Source organism: Triturus cristatus, chromosome 7 (assembly GCF_964204655.1).
Source record: "Triturus cristatus chromosome 7, aTriCri1.1, whole genome shotgun sequence".
NCBI classification, from domain to species: Eukaryota; Metazoa; Chordata; class Amphibia; order Caudata; family Salamandridae; genus Triturus; species Triturus cristatus.
This window is the reverse complement of record NC_140590.1, coordinates 164,265,172-164,284,509: the sequence shown is the minus strand read 5'-3', so window position 1 is coordinate 164,284,509 and position 19,338 is coordinate 164,265,172. Positions and strand designations below refer to the sequence as shown.

At 47.5% G+C, this 19,338-nt stretch overlaps 1 protein-coding gene across 2 annotated transcripts in view; it reads left to right on the top strand.

The window, feature by feature from the left end:
* APLP1 (amyloid beta precursor like protein 1) overlaps positions 1 to 19,338 on the top strand; it is a 290,055-nt gene that overhangs the window by 177,436 nt on the left and 93,281 nt on the right. For both annotated transcript variants that reach the window (XM_085615940.1, XM_085615941.1), the window contains exon 5: positions 6,295 to 6,494. In XM_085615940.1, coding sequence (XP_085472066.1) covers positions 6,295 to 6,494 — 200 coding nt within the window. The remainder of the gene's footprint in view (positions 1 to 6,294; positions 6,495 to 19,338) is intronic.

Genomic DNA, 19,338 nt, shown 5'->3' with positions numbered 1-19,338 from the left:
GAAGGTAAAGTACTGGAATTCCTTGGTCATTTGGACATTTGACGGATTCCGCTTATCACCAGTGAGATCCTGTACACCAGTGCTGGAGAGTAGAGACGGAAGAATCAGGAGGGAACTGCTGCACGGCTGACGCTTTCCATGCCAACTGGGCACGGGTCTCCGGAGCCTTTGAAGACACCCTGCTTGCGGCGTCAGTGGAAATAAGGAATAATCTACCTGTGAATAGAAGCTCTAGTAAGGTAGTCCGTCCTTATTCGGGACGTGTTAATTGCATTTTCCTAGCTGTAGCAGTTCCAGAATTGTCACCCAATAAAATACTCCCTTGTCTATGCTTGTGGCCAACTAGCCAGTGGACTCCCGAGTTACAGTTGAGGGTTCCCTAAACTAGAGATTGCCCCCGACGACTAGAAAATGTTGGTCTTAGCCAGCGGTTCATGAGATTCTTGCCCCCCCCCCCCACACTCCCTGGACCTCCAGGAAAAGATCACAGTGCCTCTTGCATGAGTTAGTGGTAGTGTTCTTCAGACACAGCATGGTGTAGAGCTACTTAACATTCTGACTGGTAAGGATGACGCTGAGGTTAGGATATGTGGGAGGAGGTAAGGATGAGGCTGACAGGGGGTGGGGAGCAAGTAAGGGTGAGGCCAGTATATTCTGAAGGGGTCCAGGGCGGGGCTGACAGGGGGCAGCAAGTAAGGGCGAGGCCAGTATATTCTGAAGGAGTCAAGGGCGGGGCTGACAGGGGGTGGGGAGCAAATAAGGGCGAGGCCAGTATTTTCTGAAGGAGTCAAGGGCGGGGCTGACGGGGAGGAGCAAGTAAGGGTGAGGCCAGTATATTCTGAAGGAGTCAAGGGAGTGCTGACAGGGGGAGCATGTAAGGGCGAGGCCAGTATATTTTGAAGGAGTCCAGGGCGGGGCTGAGAGGGGGTGGGGAGCAAGTAAGGATGAGGCCAGTACATGCTGAAGGAGTCAAGGGCGGGGCTGACAGGGGGTGGGGAGCCAGTAAGGGTGAGGCCAGTATATTCTGAAGGAGTCAAGGGCGGGGCTGACAGGGGGTGGGGAGCCAGTAAGGGTGAGGCCAGTATATTCTGAAGGAGTCAAGGGCGGGGCTGAAAGGGGGTGGGGAGCCAGTAAGGGCGAGGCCAGTATATTCTGAAGGAGTCAAGGGCGGGGCTGACAGGGGTTGGGGAGCCAGTAAGGGCGAGGCCAGTGTATTCTGAAGGAGTCAAGGGCAGGGCTGACGGGGTGGGGAGCAAGTAAGGGCGAGGCCAGTATATTCTGAAGGAGTCAAGGCCGGGGCTGACAGGGGGTGGGCAGCAAGTAAGGGCGAGGCCAGTATACTCGCCCGACAGGGGGTGGGCAGCAAGTAAGGGCGATGCCAGTATATTCTGAAGGAGTCAAGGCCGGGGCTGACAGGGGGTGGGCAGCAAGTAAGGGCGAGGCCAGTATACTCGCCCGACAGGGGGTGGGGAGCAGGAAAGGGCGAGGCCAGTATATTCTGAAGGAGTCAAGGGCGGGGCTAACAGGGGGTGGGGAGCAAGTGAGGGCGAGGCCAGTATTTTCTGAAGGAGTCAAGAGCGGGTCTGACGGGGTGGGGAGCAAGTAAGGGTGAGGCCAGTATATTCTGAAGGAGTCAAGGGCGGGGCTGACAGGGTGTGGGGAGCAAGTAAGGGTGAGGCCAGTATATTCTGAAGGAGTCAAGGGCGGGGCTGACAGGGTGTGGGGAGCAAGTAAGGGTGAGGCCAGTATATTCTGAAGGAGTCAATGGCGGGGCTGACTTGGGGTGGGGAGCAAGTAAGGGTGAGGCCAGTATATTCTGAAGGAGTCAAGGGCGGGGCTGACAGGGTGGGGAGCAAGTAAGGGTGAGGCCAGTATTTTCTGAAGGTGTCAAGGGCGGGGCTGACAGTGGGTTGGGAGCAAGTAGGGTGAGGCCAGTATACTCTTTTTTAAAAACAAATTTCACTCTTATTATTAACATTGCTCAAGAGACCATACACTACAATAAGCATTTCTGATGGTACACAGTGAGGCGGACACATTACTTCAATAACAATATATTCACGGGGGATATAAGGCTGAGAAAACCCCCAATAAGATTCAGTTTCCCATGCTCATCCCTCTGTATTTTTGTCGGGCGCCCATATTCTTTCCCATTTCTTAACACACACCCTACTTTTGTAGACTGTTTCTTCAGCGCGCTGGCACCAATCGAGGTCCCGTTTCCACTCCTCCAGCGTCAGAGGCACCCCTCACCCCCTGGCAATATTCCACTTTGTGTTCCCTGCTGCAAGAGCCAACCATATTCCTTCATATCTGGACCAGTCGGAGTCACCTTTAATCATTAGTAGCAGCCACTTCGCATCTAATGGAACCGTCACTCCTACCACCCTGGACATAGTATCCATGACTTTTTGCCAGTATCTAGCAATCTCTGGACATTCCCATATAAAATGCAGGCAGGTTCCCTCACCCTGGTATCCCCTGACACACAGCGCTGTAGGGGTCCTACCCCATGTGTATAGGTGGTTCGAGGATAGTAGGTATGGTGCAATATCTTGAGTTGTATCAACCTAAATCTGGAGCGAACTGCGATTTCTCTTGGGCTCTGGATTGCCTCCTTCCACTCCTCATCTATAGATCCCAAATCTTTAGCCCGTGTTTCTTTTTTTGGAGGGGAATATTTTTGGGGCATTTTCTTAATTTCAGTACAGAAACAGTATGGGTTTCCAGAGAACATGATTTTCTTAGGTGTTACATCGACAGTATCAGTCAACAGCAGTAGTGTACATGCAAACAGCAAATGGACTTTCATAGATGGTAGCATAAATCCCCCCTCCCCCACCAACCACCCCGCCCTGGGTATCACCGTGAGTCAGTGAGAAGGAGACCATAATGCTTTATGCACGGCTTCCATATTTTCCGGAACTTTTTGGGACAGCCCCGTGCTATGTATGTTGTTTCCTCTCCTGACATATACATGTCCATTCCCCTTCTCCATTCGTCCAGTGATGGGCTCAGTGTAGTCCCCCCTAGCCCATGTTTCTTGGAGGGCCATCAGGGGGTCTGGCACATTATTTATTAACTTACGATAGATTGTGGAGGTTGGTTTCTCGACAATTGGGTCTAGTAACACCCTACCCTCTTATGGGGAGTACTCTGGAACAGTGGTGCCACTATGAATGTGGGTGCGCAGTGCATATACAAGCCTCAGGTGTTGATATCTCTGGGTCTGGTGTAAATTATATTCCCGCTGAAGTTCCTCAAAAGTGAAGAGAGAGTCTCCTTTCCATACGTCTCCCAAGTACTCGCTGCCTATTAATTTCCACCCTTTGCACACCGTTAGGCCGCTACTTCATGCAAAGGATCACCCACCCACAACGGGGTTCTACCAGTCAGTTTCCCCACCAAGCCTAGTAATTTATTGGACTCTTTCCAGTGCTGTATCACCACTTTAGTATGCCCCGGCCACTCCGATTGACTTTCTGGAGTATAGGAGAGGCTCACAGTTTCTTCCCGGCATGACGGCTCTGTCTGCTCTATATGCCGGTTCCTCCATATCTGCATATACCCAGTCGTTAATTACCTGAAGCTATGAGGCCCAGTAGTTAAGCCTAATGTCAGGGATTGCCAGGCCACCATCGTACACTCCCTTCTGTAGCTTGTTCAGCGATATTCTGGGTGAACCACCCTGCCACAACAACATTCTGACTTCCTGCGCTACCCGTTTAAAAACTGTCGAAGGGACCGGGTATGGGGTGTTCTGGAGGACATAAAGGAGGCGCGGTAATGTCATAATTTTAAATAGGGCCGCCCTACCCTTAAGTTAAAGCGGAAGGGTGTGCCAGTGACTGACATCAGCGCCAAGGCAACTCATTTGGGGCCCAAGATTCCTGTCCAGGAACGCCTTCTGGTCCCCCGTAGTGTGGATACCCAAGTATTTGAAGCCCTCCGACACCACTGGGGCTGAACACCGCATTGGAACCCTGGGCGGGGGGGGGCCCGACAACAGAAACATCACTGACTTGGACCAGTTGATATTATAGCCCGAGTAGCTACCAAAGAGTTCGAAGATATGCAGTACTCATGCCATCGAGTAGTATGGTCGTGCAAGGTACAAGACAATATCATCAGCATAGAGAGAAATTCGCTCTTCCCACCCCCCCTGGTGCCACTATACCCCAGATCATTGGGTCCCTCTGGATCCAGTGTGCCAATGGCTCCAGCGCAAGGACATACAAAAGCGGGGACAAAGGGAACCCCTGCCTGGTGCCCCTTCGCAATTGAAAGGATCTCGATACCGCCCCGTTAACACGCACTGTAGCCGTGGGCGTCTCGTATAGTAGTCTCACCCAACCACAAAAATTGGGACCAAAGCCCAGCCTGTGAAGCACCATGAACAAGTAGGGCCACTTGATGCTATCAAAAGCCATTGATGTGTCCAGCGCCATCAATGCCGTCTGTTGGGCCTCGGGATTGCTAGTCATATGGAGTATGCCATATAGTCTCCGAAGATTGTGCTGCGTGCTTCTGCTGGGCATAAACCTTGATTGGTCCACATGGACCAATTCGCGATGACAGACAGGCGGTGATGACAGACACCAACCTGTCTGCCAAAGCTTTGGCCAGAACCTTGGCCTACACATTAATAAGGGAGATAGGACGGTAGAAACTACACTGATCAGGCGGCTTTCCGGCTTTGTAGATTACCACTATCGTGACCGCGCACTGGTCCGACGGGAGTTGCCCCTGTTCTCGCGCCTCAATCAACATGTTTCAGAGCGGGGGTATTATGACAGAGGCCTGCCTTTTATAAATCTCGACTGGGAGCCCAAGTACTTCACGCGCTTCCCCTGACAGCGTTGGCAGGGAAAAGTCCCTTAGGAATTCTGCGCAGCCGTCCTCCGACCTGGCGCACACCGGTGCATAGAAGGCCAGTATATTCAGAAGGTGTCGAGGGCGAGGCTGACAGGGGGTGGGGAGCAAGTAAGAAGCAGGGGTTATAGAGTAGATATGGCAGTCAACGCCTTTCACAGTCAGAAGGCTGCCACTCCAGTCGAAAATCTAATCGAGCGGCAGCAAAATCAACTCAAATAGCAGCACCATCTTCTGAACCGCATGGTGCCATTCGCTACTGGCTTTGAATCGCGGCGTGAGCAGTGTGACTGCCTATTTCCCCTTGTTGACAGAATTCCGCAGAGTTCAAATCTGTGAGTTCCACACGCCCCTAATACAATCCTCGTTTAATACCCAGAACGATGTAAGGTAGCCATGACTGATTAACTTACTCCAGACCAAAGTAAACTACCCATGACTGACTAACTAACAAAGTACCTTTATTGGAGTGGTTGCCAGCCTACGAGGATCTCTCTAGGCACTATGTATTGTCTTGTCCACATTCATCACAGTCTACAGTTCTAGTTGGAAGATGTGGGAACGGTTTGGCCAAATGGATGAGGGACTCTAGTCTGGGCGTTGCTTCTTTTTGAAGGGGAGGTAAGCTGGCTCCATAGAGCTTTGGACGTAAATGAGCCGCTTGTAAAGTTGTTGGAAGTGTCTATCATTTTACTCTGTGCTGAATATTGTTGAGTCATCTGAGGGCGCACTCACCTTAGCACATTCTCTGTTCAAAGTATTACAGCTACAGGTTATCTCTGTTATTCCCCATACATACCCATCTTCAGCGTTCTGTGAATTCTAATCCCTGTTGAGGTGCCTTTTTGGGGTAAGAAGCCAAGTGAGAATGAAGAGAGTGTTTCTCACATACAGAGCAAGCGTGTCGGAGCGCATTGAGTGTGAGGAGGGCGACCAGTGGATGGGCAGTAGCCCTGGACAATGGATAGGTCTGGGTGGAAAGCAGGATGGAGCCAGACTTAGATACAGCCTGAATAGACGCCCATGTGAGTCATTCTGTGAGACTGGGTGGTGGGCCGCACTGATGAGCAAGGGATTCAGTCAGGTCTTAGGTCTAGCGTAAGGAAGAAGGAAACCCTTGAGGGCTGGAGCGCACATGGTCACTGATCCACCAGCTTTAATGCACTGGTCAAAATCTCATGTGATTGTAGGGCAGAGAGGCAAAAGTGGAGATCCCGGGCAGCCTGGTGTTTGCCCCCTACTTTCACCTTACCAGCTCCTCCAAATATGCAATGGACACCTCTGGGGTCTCTCTTTCCTAGAATAGCGCCGAGAGGACTCTGGGAAAGGTTCACTGGTATTTGGCTCAGCGTCTCTGCCTCCTTCTTGTTTCTGACCCTCCTAGTTTGCCAGAGGCCTGATGCTCTCTCTCTTTTTCCACAGGCCTGTGGCTCAGAGTTGCTGGAGGTCCACAGCTATGGGATGCTGCTCACTTGTGGCACCAGCGGGTTCAGCGGTGTGCCCGACAGGTTCCGTGGCGTGGAATACGTCTGCTGTCCTTCCCGCGCGCCCTCTGCGAAGGCCGAAGAGGTGGCTCCAGCCACGGAAAGACCCTCCAGTGTGAAGGAACATTCCAAGGAGAGGTGAGATTGGGAGTATTCACGGCCAGACTGGCAGTATCGGGCATCAGGCATTTCCCCGAGAGGCTGGAAGGGTAGGGGCTGGTTTTGCAGAGGTGGGAGCTAATTTAGCTAATGGTGGCCGGCTCTGTTACTGGGGGCGGTTTTGTTACTGGTGGCCATTTTTGTTGCTGAGGGCTGGTTTTGCAGCACTGCTGCAATATCGCTCCCAGTAACAAAAGCAGCAGGCACGCGTTTCCAGCCTCCTGGGGCCAGGCAGTGGTACCCCAGGCGCTGGTCCTAGGAAATTGCCAGGGCTGCTTTGAGTTTCCAGTCCAGCGCTGGGCATATTAAAGCATCTACAGGGCACCACTGGGATATTATTGTGTAACTGACTAGGAACTGCTGCTAGGACAGGAACTGCTGCTAGGACGCTGGCACTGTCGGAGTCCCGTGGTTTCGACAGGATGCTGATGGAGGAATCTCACACTGCTGGTGGATAGTTCACACTCTGGAGTGCTGTTCAACTGACTCTGCACTGCTGAGAAAGAGTGCACTGCTAGAGAAAGTGCGTGCTGCTGGGGGAAACTCACTCATACTGTCACATTGTGTGTCTTTCTGGGCACTGCTGGGGGAAGCTCACACTGCTGCAGTAGAGTATTGATGGGGCACTGTTATAGGAAGTCCTGGAGTCCTACTGACTGCTTGGCACTGCTGAGAAAACCTCACACTGCTGGAATCTTATTGTGTGAGTGGCTGAGCACTGCTGGGGTCTTGTATGCTGGCCACCAGTGCTTTGTTTTCTGTGATTTTTAAGACTATATTTACAATTTTAATTGCAGAACTACAAGTCCCAGAATGCATTTGTTGTTCTCTTATTAGCCAGAATTGTAGAGTGGTGTCACACATACCATGCAGACACATGGCAGCTGTCACGTATCTCGCATACATGGACTACTGGCGCTTTAACAAAACCCTGTCGCTCACAAGCGATACTCACTCCTGCGCTGGTAGTGTTGAGCCCTCACATCCACAAAGCAGAATCTCGTGACTCACGAGTTTGCAACAACCTGGCCTCGATCTGTGGTTCTTACCAAAGTTGAATTGAGGGCCAGCTGTACAGGCCTGTGAAAAGTGTTCTAGGGGCACCGCCCCCTTTCTCCATCAATAACTGCTGTCAGTGGAGGGTTTCATACTTCATTGGGTCAGGAACAATAGAATAAACATATTTGAGGACTACTTTAGATGTGGTTTGGAGGTTTGGAGGTATGTCAGAAACTGAGCCATTCAGATTAGAAAACAAATTTGGAAAGAACATCAGTGAAAATAGAAGAAAAATCTTAAGGGACCTGGAGTTGACGCCCAAGTAAGAACCCCACATTGGGGAACTACTGAGGTGTAAGTACTTTAAGAGTACTAGCATGCACACTGGTACCCCTGGTAGTGTCTGCCAACAGCTGTCCTATGACATCTAGGCCTGGAGGTGGTGGGAGAGGAGACACGAAAGGAGCATTACACCGACCGCCCCGGTGTAGAGCCGGGCCATAGCTTATAGGCCACAGTTTGGAAAAGAACGCAGGAGGTAGCCGTGCGCTTTATAAGCTTTTTATTATTATTATTATTATTATTATTAGCCAGTGCTGATGCCAGATCCCCCCTGGTGAAGGCGAGGGAGTAGTTTCACCAGTCAGACACTGTGAAAGGCTTGTGGGGCAGTGGTAAGCTCACTCTGTCCTATCTCTGCTGGTCTTTAGCAGGCTACACCATCTCAGAAAATCTCCCAGCTTCCCGATAGGCCTGTTAGTCCCCGAAACATCTCTCACAGTTTGCGAGCATTTCATACCTCCTTCCCTGAGCATGTGTTTTTTGCATCTCACTTTATACTCCTGGTGAACACAATGAATCTGAGAAGTAGGAATACTTTTAACCAACATTGTAGATGGCGAAAGATTGCAAATTCCATGGATAAAAACCTGCTCGGTTGTTCTGTATTTTGCTTTCACTCCTCCATTTGTAGCAGAAGTATCCAACCGAAGTGCAAGGGGGAGGGGGCCCGCTGCCTCTCATTCCAGCACAGTTCACCCCGTTGCATCCTGGTAAATGCAGTACGCTTACTTTCAAAGTTGCTGTAGTCTTTCACCATAGTTGGTGCAGGTAGTGCCATTATCTGTAGACACTTGTTTCTGGATTTAGCCCTTCATCAGTAGAAAGCAGAAGTGGCCTGCAGCCCTCTGAAGACCACTGTCGTGGGCATTCTCCTCATCACCAGTTTCTCTTACACCAGGCAGTTGTCCAAGCCAGTGGTGTAACAAAAGCCCCCGAAGCCCCAGCGGTGCATGGTCCTGAGCTCCAGGGGGCCCCCTCACCAAAAAGGTAGATGGTGGGCCGGGGAGGAGGGGCCCCTTCAATATACTTTGCAGGGGGGGGGGGCTCAAGTTTCATTATACCACTGGTCCAAGCTCTCGTAATACTTTCTTATCTGTCTTCTCTGCTCCTCTACCATTGCCTTCTGGGATATCAAGCTTAGAATGGGATTTAGCTCCAGGATTATATGCACTCCAGAAGCAGAGCCAATCTCCCATACATTGATGGCTGTATGACCAAACGCATAACTTTCTCCTCCCCCATTCACTCTACTCCACATATAAGCTTAGCTCAGGGCCACTGGATGTATGATAGTCTGTATCTGCGGGGCTATCCAAATAATTAGGTATTTGGCACACTTCCACATAATCACTTCTTCTCATAATTTACAGATTTTTAACAAAGCATTTTTTCTTGATCAAATGGATCAGAAGTTATTAAAAAGTTCTGCCACCGGTGTTGCTGGCCTTTTGCTGTGCCGTGGCACACCCCTTTTCAATTTCGGACTGCTGTACCTGATAGGATACTAAAACATTTGTCCAGATTGTGTCAACGTGTACAAATGGCAACAGCTAAGTTATACTCACACAAAATGTGTTGCATTATGCCACATAATTTTCCTATTCTTACTTTAGATTTTATTCAACACTGCTGCATAATTTGCTCCTCCCCAGTTGCATAAGTACAGTAGCCTGGCTTATCTAAATGACACTAAACACAATAATAGCAAGCCTCCCATCACGCATGATGCCAAAACACATATCAGTTGGCCATACTTCACCTTTAGAACCATATAATATTTCAGCATTGCCCTTTCCAGACTTTTTGCCAATTGATATAAAAAAATGTGCTTTCAAAGGATCCGTTTGGCCCATTTGTTACTATATGTTCCCAGGGAGAGAACCCTGATCTTTCAGAAAGGAGGTATTTACTTTGTAGGTGTAGTGTGGTTAGCAACGATACATTAACAGATGCAAAACCAAACTTAAAGACATGGGGATATTTCCAATGATGCCAGTACCTCTGAAATGCTGGAAAGATGGCGACGGGGTCAGTCTCGTTCCTGGTAGTTGACTACGCCTGACCTCAGGAGGCAACCATCGGGCCTTTTGTCCGGGCCACATAGGCGGCATCAAAAACATTGGGAAACTAGGTGACTGCTTTAGCACTATTGCAGAGACCGAAATTACCCAGCATTTTCGTTTCACTCCTTGTACAGTAATCATTTAGGGGTCTGTCACGCAGTGCGTAATTTATAAAAGAGTAAGTGCCCAGACCCTTCTCGAGAGGCCTTTGCAGCTGGCACCACCCATTGCCCCTGCCAGCTCTGCAGAAGACCGCACCAACACAACCACTAACCACCGTACGCCCACAAGTGTGACAATTCAGACGATTCCAGGCCACCCAAAGCTATAAGATTGGCAGCAAGTACTATTAAATGACCGTGGGCGGAGAACTCCGCTCCGCCCGCGGAGTGTGCATCGATTTGCCTACTCCACGTTCCGCCGAGAACGCGGAATAGGCAAATCTCTGCACACTCCGCAGCGGAGCAGAGTTGGCCCGCCGCCCGCCTCCATCCCCCTATTAAGATACATGTTAAAAGTAATTTAAAAAAAAGTAAAAAACACTTATCTGTTTACCGCGGCGTCCCCTGGCTGCCCTCCTCCTCTTCCTCTGCATACGGGTAAAGCTTGATAGAACTGCACATGCGCGCCCGCTCATGTGCATTTTCGAGAAATGCGCGCGCGCATGCACAGTTCTATCAAGCAGTACCCGATGCAGAGGAAGAGGAGGAGGGCAGCCCGGGGCCGCCACAGTAAACAGGTTGGTGTTTTTTTCACTTTTTTAAAATTACTTTTAACTTGTATCTTAAATGAGGGGTGGAGGTGGGCGGCGTAGTGGAGCTCCACGGAGTTCCACGGAGTTTGTTACCAACTCCGTGGCCCTCCGTGTATCCCCGCTACGCACACTATGCCCAGGGTTACTGTTAATTTTAAATTTACATTGATGTATTAAACACTGTTATCAAGATTAGACAGACAGTGCCACCATATGGGAGACTGTCATTAGCACCAGTAGTGAGAATTAAGTGCTGGTGGCAAGCACCGGAAACCACCAGCTCAAATTAAGCACTGCTATGGCATGCATGAAAGAAAATCGAATTTCATAGCATTTCCAGTGTTTGCGCGAAGGGCAATAGAAGCTACCTCTACCAGAGAACTTTGAAGGTTTCTGCTGTTTCCAAAATCCAATTGAAGTCCCGAGGTGTAACAGCATCAACCTATTAATGAGATTTATAGAGCACATAGCTGCCCAAAGGCTTCCCCGCGCTAGGAGATGATACCAGGCGGAAGTTGCAGGAGGATTCTGCCATCTAGTGGTGGGCACCTGAAAAACAGCCACACTTGTTAGGTTGCTTCTACCACACAGCGCAAGGAGTAGCGATGGAACCAGGGCTGCTGGGGGTGCTGTAGCAACCCCAGATAACCTTGAAAGAGTAAAGATAGAAAACCAGCAATGAAGGGGCCCTTCAGTTTTTCTTCGTTTGGTAACATTTGTTGCATTTTCAAAGGCTGGCTGTCACTAGGCCATTTCGTCTGACAAACTAATGTTCTTTATTCTGACACAGAGTTGTCTTTTGTTTTCCTTCTGCCCAGTGGCGGCTCCTCCGCTAAGGCAGAGGAGCGTCGCCCCACTGCTCACAGAGAAGTGTAAACAAAAAACATAAAACGATAGTAACTGAAATAGATATAATTTTATTTTTCGTATCATCAGGCGTGGGCGGGGCAGGGCTTGGCTCCCCTCACGTCGGGAAGAAGGAGTGGTTGTGTACTCTGCAAAGTGCGCATGAATGTTTGACCTTTCCTGTCGGGCTGGCCAATGAGTCATGCGCACTTCGCATGTTCTCCATGGTGGCTGCATTACAGCCTGCATGGAGAAGATGCCCAGGCCCCCATTCAGACCAATCACAACGCTGCATTGCAGCGTTGTGATTGGCTGTGGGGAGCCTGGGTGCTTCCTGGAAGAGAAGGGGGAGACATGCCGCGAGATCAGGTAAGTGATATTTATTTTTTATTCAAACCCCCTGCATACCCTTGCCCTACCACCCCCGTACCTTACCGGCCGCCACTGCTTTTGCCGACTGCATAGTCAGAAAAATTTCTAATTTGAACATAATCACACTGAATAAGAGTGTGTGAAGGTAAAGGCTACAGTATGTACAGTATATTAAAAGTTTTCCAACGCAGGAAAATAAATATTTGTTAGTTTCACAGAATAACCTTCTAATTATAACCAAAAATCCCAGAAGCATGTTAACCTCACACGGTTCAACGTGAACTCATTAGGACTGATTCACAAAGCCATGCATGTATCTGAAACTTACACGTGCCAATGACTTGACTTACGAGTGCAAGTTCACATTGAAATTCGTGAACGTGTGCACGTAAAGTGATTTACTCATGCGTAGTAACATCCCAGTATGATGTAATATTGCACATGAGTAAACCATGTCTCAGCAGTGAGTGGGAAATGCGAGAGCTATTGGCTTTTTTATTCCAATGTTTTTTGTTGCCATGTTGTACAGCTGGGCATTTGCTATTCAGCATGGCTGAACCTTACAAAAATAGCACCATGATGCTGCAGCGCTTCACCAGACACTGAGTTCAATCGAAATATCCGCATTAGATCTGCAGTTGGTAGCGGCAGAGAGAGAGCGAGAGAAAGGTGCAAGTGTCAACACTCAATCTGAGTAAACATACACTCTGGGGGAAAACGGGGGGAAATCCTGTATTGTTCAAAATAATGGAGTCCAAATCTCAACTCAACATAAGCGAGTGCGTGACCAGACTCCATAGTGTCTCTGCATAATTAGGATGAATCTTGAGAAGTGGATGCAAAAAGAGCCAAGAAGTATATTATGTTCCATTTCATAAAGTCCAAACTGCAGAAGTCTGCAAGATGAATCCACAGGATTATAATCTGATTATGTGGCTATGACCTAATTATGTGGGGAGAGAATTTTGTGTAATGGCCAGAGCCGGCGACTATGGAGCTGGGGAGCCAGGTTCAAGACTCTGCGTCGGCCCAACATCCTGTTATTGTGGGCAAATCACATAATCACCCTTTGCCTACAAACAATGACTGTGTCCTCGTGTAATGTAATTGGTGCTAATGTAAAGTGCTACGATAACCTCGGGTCAAGTTTGAGCTATATAAACCAGCAACAAATGTATGGTTCTAGTCACTAGCAAAGTGTACGAATATAATACTAAGTCTGCAGTCAAGAAAGAGACTAAGCAAATCATCAAACTCGGGTGATTGGAACCAACGGTGCAAATTGCCTCAAGATTGGTGGGGAGACACCTGAAGGGATGGGGCAGCGGGGACACCACAAAAGACTGGAGGAATCCCAGGGAGCACTAAACAGAAGATGGTGGGGGAGACAAGGCATTGAAGCCAAACCACCTCGACAGCCCTCTGCTCATCCCGAAACACAGAAACCAATTGCAAGGCCTGCAAGCAGGTCCTCCCTCCCACCCCGCAGGTCTCCCATCCAAAAATGTGAATATCATTCGGATACAAGAAATACGGGCATAAGTTGGGGCTGTAAAATAAGGGAGTAATTGTTGACTGCAGAGACATGACGCTAAAAAGAATAACTTGCAGAAATCGTCATAGCGCAGTCATAGTGGTGAAACGCCATATTCGTAGCATGTGTTGGCTGCAGATACACATGCTGTGCACACTCCTGCCAGCTAGTGTTTGGCCTGGATTCTGTAAGTTGTTGTTCTCGAGGAAGTCTTTTATGGTCTACATCGTGCATCATATCTCCCCCTCAAATCCTCCGGCTCTTCTGTTAGATTGTTTTTTTCAGCCATTGGGCTCGGACGAACTGCTTCGTAGCTCTGTAATTTTCTAATATCATACGGCCTACAAACGATAAAAGAATCCAGCAGATGGAAGATCGACAACGGAGAGTGAGACGCGGCTCCAATACACATTGAAACCGTGTACTAATCGTGCAAAAGCACCAGACTTCCACATCATCACCATCCACACCCGTCGAGAGTGTTTGTCTCCTGGTAATGGAGGCAATAAAGGGAAGTTTATTCAGATGGTTCACTAGGTGTGAAGCCAAATATACTTGCTCAAACACTCTCATGGTCTGTAACCTGTGTTTGTCACCTGAGCCCAAAAAACAGGACAACACAGCATGTAACCTCTTCAAAAATAAGAAAATGTTGTGAGCAGATGAGTCGCGTAGCACATAACAGGGAGGTGGCAGCTGAGGCATAGTTCTCATACGAAGGATCACACAGCAATGGTGAAATCGATGCCGAAATACCAGCTACCAGACAAATACTAAATACCAGACAAATATGTCATCGTCAGCTCCCACTATGTCGCCTCCGGTGAATCCAGTGGGGAAGCAGAGCCGGACATGCAGGTCGGAGACGATGAGCAGCAGACACCGCTACCAGGGTCGAGGCCCAAGATGAAGACCATGTCAAGGGCAGCGAGTACAATTAACCCACCCCACATAAAGAAGTTGTTGGAAAACGAGGCATTAGTTGTGAGGCCTGCACAAATAATGGGTCTACATTTGTCCTTTACTCGGAACCAAACACCCCATTGTAGCGCTTGACTCTCAGAGGGTAGCTTTGCAGAGCAGTCTAAGGCTTACTCAAGGGAGGCTGTGTGAGCTAGTAATCCGCATTTACAGGTACGCAGAAATAACACCCAATAATTGATTGTCCAGGATGTACGTTTCATTATTAAAAGGAAGTACATTTATTACACACACTACTAAATACTATGCATCAATTGATATACATACATAGCTGATGGAAATACTTCTTGACATTGCATAACATTCCCACCCCTCCCGCGGGAGGGGTCTAGTACCACCACTCATATGTATGAACATCATCTTGCCCCCAAATGCAGTGGGTTGACCATAACCTGGAGCGAGGGCCCTTTTCCCTGGCACCACCCCAGTGGCGGTCCACTCTATTATTTCAACAAGCATTTATAATGGGAATACCTGCTGTAGTGACCCATAACCCTGACTGAGAGCATCTCATACTGACCATACAGTATATACAGTTAAATCACAGTGGCTGACAGTCTGGTTGTTCAACTAACGCAGTAGCAAGAATACATGTCTAAGCAACACTTAGAATGACTGGTACTTATCATATCTGATCACATGAACAATGCAAATCAATCAAATTTAAAATCACATGACTATGAAATTACAATCGGGCACCCTGGCTAGGATGCCAGGCAACCTATTTCCAATGTACTTATTTCTTCACATATTGCATGTGACCGCCAGTCCAACAAAATAACAACATTACATAACTGCACCTCTTTTGTAATTGCACCTTTACACCTCGAGGGGATGTCTCCATGAAGACCATGTATATTCCGCCTCTCACACCTCAGTGCAGTCCTAAACATCATCACCCAACTGTAGAACACAATTTCCAGCATTAGGTAGGCTTAATAACATGGCTGAACCCTTGAGGGGTTATTTCCTTTAAGTCCCCAGAGACTTTGGGGGGACTTTCCATTTCGTTGCTGTGGAAGTCTGCGTTGCTCCTGCAGCTCCCCCTGCACCAGGGTTTTCCAAAGGTGGCGACCTCATCTTCCTGGGATCACCACTTGATGAAACAAGCTGGGTCTCATCTCCAAATTGGTCATGCAACAATTAATACAGAAATCAATAATTAATACAGTATTTACATTTGGGGATAATCAAATAGTTACATAGTCATTTTCCATTTAGCTTTTAAATGAACTACATCATGTGTCTTGTTATAGCATGTTTAATATATGTTTTGATAAACCATTATTAAACAATTAATAAAATAATACCATTTCAGTGAGTTGCTCTCACTGAGTGATCACTAACTCACTTCATACCCTCTCTGATCCTGCCCCTGGCTCTTGTTCCTGCTCAGGTCCCCCTGTCTATGGTGCACTGCCCAGTGGCATAAAGAAAAATAATGCCTGCAAAGCATGTGTAGAGGGGCCCCTGAGTCTCCCATACCTCACAGCTATTCACTGGCTTTGGGCTGAACAGCCCCCCCCCCCACCAAGGGCTTGCATTACAATCCTGGCATTGCCTGTCCATACCACACTGCAGTGTGAGTAAAAGATTGAAAAGCCACAAGAGTTAAATTGCTGTGATTTTGTTGTATTTGGTCTAATATTGTGCACCATTGGCAGAGTACCAATCTGTTGCCCCCTGGTAGAGTACCAATCTGTGGACCTCCTGGCAGATTACTAATCTGTTGACCTCCTGGCAGATTACTAATCTGTGGTCCCCTGTCAGAGTACCAATCTGTGGTCCACTGGCAGAGTACCAATCTGTGGTCCACTGGCAGAGTACCAATCTGTGGTCCACTGGCAGAGTACCAATCTGTGGTCTCCTGTCAGAGTACCAATCTGTGGTTCTGGATCAGTTCTTATTTGATTGTAACAATCGCCGCACTTTCCATGTCAGTCTTTTCAGTTCTGGCCAAGTAGTTAAAGTTGTTATTTTTGTTAGAATACGGGTCCCTATCAGCTCCATTTAGTGCTGTCCTTTGGCAGGACTGTGATAGGTTCCCACTGCTAGCTCTGTGGTGTTGCCTTTTTGGTCTTGATTAAGTACATCTGTTGACATTTAGTTGGAGCTATCCTGCTTCGAATTCTACGTGTGGGGGTGGAGGGGGTTCGGCTATCTGGTCCCCATAAATGATGGTATTTTTGTATGTGTTTTTCAAATCTTTGTTAGTGTGATAGGTTGCTTCGGTTGTTTCCTCTGCTGTTGAGTTTCTCTTCAGGTTGTTTCTATATCTGTCAATCCTTGGGTTGTGTAAAGACCTCTGAGTTCTTGAAGGAGGTGCATATTTGTCTTTGGTCTGCTATCATCATGCCATATTGTTGTTTGCATGTTGGATGCCTCTTCCTCCCCTAGCATCCGGTTTGTCATGCTTGTTTAATTACTATGCACATATAGATTCTGTGTTTGGACTTATCCGCCCAAACTTCCTGAGCTGATTCTAGCTTCCAGTTCTTGCGCATTGCCAGTTTCCTGGTTGTGGCCTCCGGTTAAGTATAGCGACGCAAGGGGTCTGATCCAGTAAGGCCTGATAGGTGGGGCGGGATCAATATCAAGACATAAAATCATATCAAATACCCACAAGGCCAATAATGAATGTTAATTAAATAAGCACAACTTACACGTCAATCTAAAGTGCTTGAGAGTTTATCTCATTTATCAATTTGTTATTTTTTTCACTGTTTTCCATTTTATGATCTTTTCCATTAGGTACAAACAATATACAAACAAAATACAAATTTACATGGGTCAACACAAAACATGCTATAGGTTATTCGGAAACGCAATATCGAATGAAAGCACGTGAGTTGTTGGCAAGGAGTCCAAACTAGCCCTTTATGAATCCCCAGGAGAAAATGCCAACGCGTTTCATCCTCGGCCAAGAGTGAATCCTTTTACTTTACGTGTTCAATGGCCGAAATAGTTTTCAAAGACCCGCAACTGTTAGTGATGCGTGATACCGCAGTGTGTCGGTACGCGACTACCAGGAAATCATTGTCCGGTGAAGCTCCAGTTGAAGACTTCCTCCCAGCAATTGTACCACAAGACATTTATGTGACGGCCACACGCACAGTGTGCGGATGTGCACCGTTCAACCCGGCTGAACGAGTTTGTTATCTTTTGCCCTGATGATGACCTCCCCAAAAAAGCTTGTAATTTGCCCCAATACTGTATGAGGTTGAAACGCGTTGGCATTTTCTCCTGGGAATTCATAAAGGAGTACCACCTCAGTATAAGAACATTGGCTATGCCTGAAAAGTATCCAATAGTTCAAAAAGGGCTATAAATGTGTTTTGGAACAGGATGAGTTTGGGAAGGAAACATTGACCACATAACCCCAATTATTTTGTTGAAGGGTCACTAAAAAGATAAATGTGGGCCTTTATGATTTTATTTTCCGGTTAAGTATAGCTTTTCTCTGTCTAGTATTTCCTTTTCAGTACTTTTCATACAGGCTTTTTTATTTATTCCTCCTTGATTTGTCTTATATCCCTGAAAAATATTACTTTTTTTCTCCTCAAAACTGCCTTGTATGCAGCCCACTAGACATGAATGATCCTCACTGCAAAGCATTAGTTTTCCCTGGATATGGTTTTGGTTTCTAAGCTGTGTGTTTGTCTGTTGAAAGATGTGAGCTTACCCAGTGCCCACTGGCTATAATCACTGTCCTTCATCTGGTAAACCCTAGCTGGCTGTTTTTTTTATCTCTCTTCCACTTTGTGTGGACAAGCCCATGTCTACGCTCGAACGTGTCTTCTGTGTGGAGGAGGAGTAAGGATGCTGTTCTTTCACATGGCCTAAATTTCCCTGACTCCTTTCACTGCTGGTGCCTCCGTTGTGTCGCTCTTGGTCTTGTGATCGTTGTCTTTGCTGAATACACATTTCAGATCTTCCACTGCCTTGGTTAATAGACCCTCCCATAACTCTGTCTGTTTTTATTCAATTCAAAATGCGCATTTCTCATGTGGCGAGTAGTAGACCCTGCCTGAATCTCTCAAGGACTTGTCGCTCTTGTCTCATCACTTCGGTTTCCACATGAAGGAGTTTCTAGCCCTGCGCTGAGGTCTTTGCCTTCTGCTGTAGTTTGCCACTGGGCAAGTGTGAACTCAACTTCTCTCTGGAATTGGTGCTCTTTTTTCTAAGCATTGTATTTCTTGTAGGGGTCGCCACTGTAAGCCATTTTGTACTGCCTATTTAGCTATTACATTTCCAGCTTCTGTTTGCCTCTTGGTGTAGGTGATTCTTTCTCTTATTTACCTTTCCAATGTGCTTCCTCATCTTCCCCACTCAGGGATATTTCAGTGTATCACAAGTGTGATAAATCACTTTGTTTTGTTTTTCATTAAAACATTTATCCATTATTTCCTGTGCCTAGTTCCCCTTCCCCATGTCATGTCAATTAGCGCAGACTGATAACTACAATTACCCTGTCTCTTTTCTCATTTTGTGCGCATCTTCTCTTCTCATTTTATTCTGCCTCTCCTCTTCAAAAAAACCTGCAAATTATTTGATATTCAGATTTCGCTGACGCAAGTGGATCCCACTGCCTGCCTTACTCACTGCCTGCCTTACTCACTGCCTGCCTTACTCACTGCCTGCATTTTGCTTTGCTATGTCGAAAATATACTGCTGTTTACGTCTCTGAAACTTTATGAATAATACTGCTTCTATTTTTCACTGTATTTTATTCATTATTTTCCCCTTATTTCACTACGGTTCTATCTTGGTGCCAGAGATGTAGGATCTGGGTTAAATCAATATGAGGTAACTGCCTCGGGCTAAAGGTCTTGGTATCCTGTGCACCTATTCACCGGTAAAGAGCTTGGACTGGATATTTTACCATCTCTAAGACCATTTTTCTGATGAGGTTCTCCACATTTTGATAGCTCT